The sequence below is a fragment of the Acyrthosiphon pisum genome, chromosome A1 (assembly GCF_005508785.2).
Source record: "Acyrthosiphon pisum isolate AL4f chromosome A1, pea_aphid_22Mar2018_4r6ur, whole genome shotgun sequence".
NCBI classification, from domain to species: Eukaryota; Metazoa; Arthropoda; class Insecta; order Hemiptera; family Aphididae; genus Acyrthosiphon; species Acyrthosiphon pisum.
The window spans coordinates 50,638,587-50,644,795 of NC_042494.1; the positions used below are offsets into that span (position 1 = coordinate 50,638,587).

A 6,209-nucleotide genomic window follows, 5' to 3' on the forward strand; every position below is an offset into this window, starting at 1 on the left:
GAGACGACAATGCAGCCCAATAAAGAGCTCTTCAACAACTCGTTAAAACAACAATAATAATATTATAAACTCAACTTTAACGATCCAACTGTCAGTATCCACTGTGAGAATATAAGTTTATTGTTTAATAATATTATGTATGACTTAGGCGAGAAATAAGTGTTTGAAAAAATGCGATGCAGACTACTGCTGGCCGAAAAACAATGACAAAACATACCAAACTTAAATAATTTTGAATTAAATAATAAAAAATAGACCATAATATGTTACAACAAGAATTAAAATGCCTAATCATAATAAAAAGTTTCCAAGTTGAGGAATCTTCTCCACTAAAATAACTTGCCCATCAATTTGCAATCATGTGTTCATGATTTACAAAATATACAAATGTTATACAGGTATCCAGTTTTTTAAAAACTAGCATTAAGTATTAATTATGTAATACCAAATAATAAATTATCGTATCTAGCAATGGAACCACTAGGCACAGCCTTAGAAGATCATCATATATTGTTATACTAGGTATCTACTACCTGTTAGGTATCTATTAACTTGATATTGATGACTACTAATGTCAAGGACCTATATGAATAACTAAACTAGATAGACACCTACTACTTGTAATAATACTTGCAACAGAAATATAATAATCTATTAATATTGAGTTTTGTGGTGGAAAGATTTTCGAGCGAACGTCAAAACTAAGCTAGATAGTTAATGGCACCATCAAATAACAAAATTGCCAAAAAAAATTTCTATAAATCTTTGTTCATATTAAGAAGGGGATTGAAAATAGTTTTTATCTTATATCTCATCAACTAATCAAATAAAAATATTTGTATAGGAATTAAATCTCTATAATAGCCTATAATGTGGGCTTATGTGCTACCTACCTACCTATTCGTATGATGTTGTATTGGGTGTTGATTGGATAAAACGTTTGACCCCTATATCATGAGTTTGTCAAGTTAAAATTCCATAAGCTACGATTTTACTTGAAAAATGTTAAGGTCCAACCTCAGTATAGACTCATCCAGATGATCAGAGCGAACGCTCGTGCGGTTACGTTTATTTATGAGCCTTTAATGTTGAAACGATCGGCGACCGTTTTCCAATGTTTTGACAGCGGTTTCGCCTTATCGGCAGTCCGATGGTCGACCGCCTGCACCAGATTTCCGAACTGCAATCGGGCCATCATGTGCCTGTTGGTGACGGACCGGACGAACTGCTCGTCGTAGCAGTCAGCCGGGTCACCGTCCAGCCGGCAGTGGGCCTCCGCCTCGGCCCGGGTCAGCAGCACGCAATTCCACGGCGACCAGGGCTCGTTACGACGCCACCGGACCAGCCGAAGCCCATTGAGCTGACCTGACTCGCCGACGGCTGACTTCTCGCGCCACACGACGGACACCAGCCGGTACACCTCGGTAGGCTGCATCAAGAAACACTCCGACCCGTACGCGGCCTTCTGCATCTCGTCGTGCCGGAGGGCCTTCAACATGCGTCGGTACGGGGCCATGTCGATGCGCTTGTGGCCCACCTGTTCGGTCCATTCGCAATTTGCGCACACATTGGTCCGGTTCACGCGGCTCTCTAGCGAGAAGTCTGTGGCCGCCAGGTTGCGCTTGCACCGGATGCACGTGTACACGTTGAGCACACGCTTCTCGGTAGGCCGATAGTATGAGTCCGCTTCCGGGTTCACGTCCGGCTGCCGGATGTAGTGCCGGAACATCTGCTCCACCCGGGATCGCGCTGATCGCAGGCTGTCCGCATCCGCACCCATACCGGCCAGGCCCTTTTCCATAGCTACGGCCGCCAGCAAGTGCTCCTTGTACTTGTAACTCGACTCGGACACCGCGGCATACAGCTCGTCGAGCGCTTCAGCCCGGTCTACGCCGTCGGACGGAATCACGATTTTTGAATAGATCTCTTTTAGCGCTCGGGCCTTCTGGTTGCCCACCGTGTCCACGGTCAGAAGCTTTCCCGCTTTGTTCTTGAACATCTTGGGCTTAGACGTCTTGTTCAGGAACGTCACGTCGTCGTGTTTGGTCAGCTCGTATTTGAGCTCTGATCGCTGCTTCTCCACCTCCAACAGGAACTTGATCTCCTTCTTGAGCAGATTCATCTGCGCCGCCTTCCTTGAGTTCTCCGCCTCGATTTCCTTGATCCGCTGTCGCTCCTTCTTCCACCACTTTCCGATCATCGTGTACAGCGAATAGAAGTGCTGCTGCTTGGATTCAAGAGCTGATGTCGCCGCCGCTGCCGCACCGCCGTCCGGTCCCGACGTCATGCTGCGGGATTGCCGCTGCCTCAGCAGCCGCCGTTGCTCGTCATCAGTTTTCGCTTCGGCTTCAGCCGCTATACGCCTTCTCTCGCGTGCCGCCAAAGTCCTCCTGAACGCCCGCTGTATCTTGAGCACACTGCTCAGGACGTGATCTTCTCGTAACCACGACTCGTAACTATGGTAACGCTTCGGTATTACCCATCTGCCATCTGTGTACCCGAAACTGCCGCAGTAGTCGTCGGTCTGCGTCCACACAGGTCGGCTCGATGACCGGCCTACCGCCCTGTCGATGCAAGTCTGCGTCCGGCCGTCTGTCCGGGGAACAGCGGGCGCGTCGGTTGCTACAGCCTTGGGATCGGTCTGCGCGGCCGCATGAAAGTACATCTTGCCGGTGCGCTTGTCCCGGTACCCCCCCAGCCATCGCTTATGGCCGTCCACAGCTCCACACCGTTCGATTTCCACCACGAGTCGCCTGTGGTCAACGTCCACTGTGATGACGTCCACCGCTGGCAAGTAGTAAGCGGGTGGTTTGGGAAGCTGTATGCCGTCGCCCCGCAAGTGTAGTTCGAAAATTCCCAGTGACGTTGCTCCGAGCTCCTTGAGCGTCTGCCCATCTCGAGGCAGACGCGACACTTCGCCCCCCGCTTCACCGCGTTCGATGACGATGAGGTTCGGGTCCGTGTTCAGCGTCCGGTGCAGGTGCGACCTGAGCGCACCGATGTCGGTATTCAGGTCGAACGCTTGCGTCAGTGTTTCATTCGCATCCGTACGAAACTTGACCGTCACTACCTCGTTACCATGGTAGTTTTCGGTTTTCCCGTCAAAATTCTGCGATATTTCACCCGACATTGGAACAATGAGTGGTTTATACAAATATCAATAGATTAAGGTACATAACATTCACAGTCATTACCAGTTCACCGGAGGAATGATGTGGTCTTATACCAGGGGCTGTACTATTGATCACACTTAAATCGCTATGGCGACCCATTTTGAAATTGTTTATTACCTAATCAAAAAAAACATTTTTTTTTTTTTTTTATAGTATATTTGTTACAAACGTACAGCCCAACAGTTGTACAATATTTTTTTTAACATTAAATTGTATTGTATGATTAAGCATAACAATTTACAAAGATGTATAATATAGTATATAACAAAAAAAATATTTGGTTCAAATGGGGTAAATCTCTAAAGATTCTTTATTGTGTTCATAATTATTTTTAAACATTGTTATCAGCACTGTTAACAGAGGCCTGAAACCAATAAAATTAAAATTATTGAACGATGAACATAATATTATAATATTACATAATACATATTAATTATTATAGGTACTTTTATTACCCAATGATCAATAGAAAGAGAGAATATTCAATACCCATGTATAATAGATAATAAGTACCTAGCACTTACTGTTTTAATGTTTCATCACTGTCTTCAAGATGTAATAATGAAGTCATCTGCTTCCGATAACCATTTGTCTTCAACTCGGTTCCCAATTCTTGAAATAATAGGTATAATACACATTAATTACATTCTGCCATCAGATGGTATTTTTATTTTTTTTTATCATATATCCACCTTTCTTAAACATTGAGTTTGTCAATTTGTATCCCATAAAATCCATGTATTCAGATATGAGCTTGTTAATCAACTCATTTGTTTCAGATTGTTCAGGTTTTTTTTCTTTTATATTAATCACATCTTTTTCCTCTAAGATTTTTCTTATTTCAGTTTCTACTGTTGATGCAAAGCTGTTCCAAGTAGAGTTATCTATTAGAGACCGTTTAACAGCTAGGAATAAAAAAATAAAAATAATAGCATAATTTATTTTATTAATATTCCTATTTAGATAGGTGGTTTAAGAAAAATCTTTTTTCTTTTAATATAAATTAAATAAATAAATAATTATTAGTAATAAATAGTAAAAATTTAAGAAGAATTCAACAGACTTTTAATTGGTTAACTATTTGTACCTATTACTTAGAACCAAATTAAATTTTTTTTTCGACTTTATTGTTGTAATGCCTCAGCTACAGTCTTGTAAAGTATTCGAATAAAAGTATTTGAATACTTTTTTTGTATTCAAATACTATTTTAAATACTTTTTTTAAGAAGTAATTAAATACGTATTCTGAATAATTTTATTTGTATTTCTTATTCATTAAAAAAATACTTTTTTCCGATCCAGAAAAATAGTTTTAAATTTGTGACAAGACATATTATAAATCATGGACATTGATTTTATTCTTTAAACGAAATATAATATTCGCCCATGATATGATTATTTTCATAAACACCAATGTGTTGTATCCTGTATGGCCTGTATCGGCCGTATCATATGTGGTCAAAATGTATAAATAACTTATGATTACGTTGTATGTTTAACTATTAATTAATAAATATTATAGTTAGCAATCATTCAAAAAATGACAAAAACTAGTTGTGAAAAAAAGTATTCTGATAGTATTCGAATACTTTTTAAAGTACAAAATAAAAGTATTCTTTACAAGACTCCTCAGCTAACAAGTCTCATAAAATAATTGGGTAGAATTTATTACAAATAATATGATTTATAATGATTGGGGAAAAGAATAAATATTGTTTATGTGAAGCAACTATTTTATGTTTTTATAATAAAATGTGAAATGAACATGGTATATTTCATACATTCAAAAGACTGTATTTTATTAAACAGATTATACCTCAGTCCTCAATTTTAGAAAGGTCCTAAGGCAATTTCCACAGAAAAATGCCATCATTTTGCAGTTAAACAATATATCTTGAAAATGTATATATTATTACCTATTTGGCTCATTTTGAATAAGAAGATTTTAGCCCGCCCTAAATCTAAATCTACTTTTCGCCTATGAGTCTTAAGTTAATTATTATATAGGGTGCTTATATTCATCATAAAATTAAAAATATAACACTTTTTTAGTCATTCATTATATTTTTCACTTATTATTTTAGCTTTTGGGTTTCAAAAATAAATCTTTGATACAAGATTATAGTATTTGAATCAATTACTAAAAAAATAATAATATAATAAATTCTTATAGATTAATAAGTAAGTTTAATTTCTTGTGGCTTCCTCCCCCCTCCTAAATTCGTTTGAATAGCACCGTAATTCATTAGATGAATCATAAGTAGATAAAGATTTTGCTGAATATAGGTAGGTCGTAGGTACCTTCATGCAACTCTTTGTCCACGATGTCCGTTTGTCGTTCCATCGTCACTACCAATATCTACTATCTAGTACTCTAGTGTCAAGGAAATGCGCAGAACCGACTTGGAACCATAGAACTCGTACGTCACTACTCTAAAATCAAAACTCGACTGTCGAAAGTTGTGAGCGTCGAACAATTGAACGTCCTCACGTTCCTGGTCAGTGGTCTTGGTTGTTTTTGAATCGTTATCTGGTTGCTTAGCGACAGAAGAAAATGAAACAACGGTTACCGAGTAACAACGATGATTAAAGACAGTATGGTTCACGATTTAAGATAGTACTATCTTAAATCGTGGTATGGTTGCACAACGAACCATAATAAGTGATGCTCCGAGTTTCCTTGTTATCACAACGATTAGCGGAACCGAGCATTGGCGCTCCAAGCGTTTAAATATTGAATCATATATACTGGGTGATTCTTTTATCATAGAACACTCATTATTTCAAAAAGTATAAATTTTTTTGAAAATATTTTTTTACATAGTTTCAAGTCGCTTATAAAACAACGTTTTTCTTAAAAAAATATATTTTTAAATATTTTTTATTCGTATAATTTTTTAAGTTTTTTACTTTTTTGAATGACAACATAGGGTTTTAATTTTATATTCCAAAGCAGAATATAATTCTTAATATTTTGATACATGAAAATCAAATCTGGGGCGAGTAGTTTATGAGTTATAAATATTCAAAGATTAG

At 38.3% G+C, this 6,209-nt stretch overlaps 2 protein-coding genes across 2 annotated transcripts; both read right to left on the minus strand.

The window, feature by feature from the left end:
* Positions 1-87: 87 nt before the first annotated feature.
* Positions 88-3,220, minus strand: LOC103309174 (IQ and ubiquitin-like domain-containing protein). The gene has a single exon (XM_008183986.3). The coding sequence runs from the start codon at positions 3,128-3,130 to the stop codon at positions 1,073-1,075; it is 2,058 nt and encodes a 685-aa protein (XP_008182208.1). The 5' UTR covers positions 3,131-3,220; the 3' UTR covers positions 88-1,072.
* Positions 3,221-3,335: 115 nt separating this feature from the next.
* On the minus strand, positions 3,336-5,793 carry LOC100571869. The gene is made up of 4 exons (XM_003243890.4): positions 5,475-5,793; positions 3,866-4,078; positions 3,698-3,785; positions 3,336-3,537 (listed from the first exon to the last, which is right to left on the minus strand). The coding sequence occupies exons 1-4, from the start codon at positions 5,515-5,517 to the stop codon at positions 3,456-3,458; spliced, it is 426 nt and encodes a 141-aa protein (XP_003243938.1). The 5' UTR covers positions 5,518-5,793; the 3' UTR covers positions 3,336-3,455.
* Positions 5,794-6,209: the final 416 nt, after the last annotated feature.

Excerpts from the sequence above, each read along its gene's own strand:
- LOC100571869 (XM_003243890.4), bottom strand. The coding sequence starts at position 5,517 with ATGGAACGACAAACGGACATCGTGGACAAAGAGTTGCATGAAG. Across the intron at positions 3,786-3,865 it reads AAACTCAATGTTTAAGAAAG|AATTGGGAACCGAGTTGAAG; the intron begins GTGGATATATGA and ends TATTATTTCAAG. Across the intron at positions 3,538-3,697 it reads AGTGATGAAACATTAAAACA|GCCTCTGTTAACAGTGCTGA; the intron begins GTAAGTGCTAGG and ends TATTGGTTTCAG.
- LOC103309174 (XM_008183986.3), bottom strand. The coding sequence starts at position 3,130 with ATGTCGGGTGAAATATCGCAGAATTTTGACGGGAAAACCGAAAACTAC.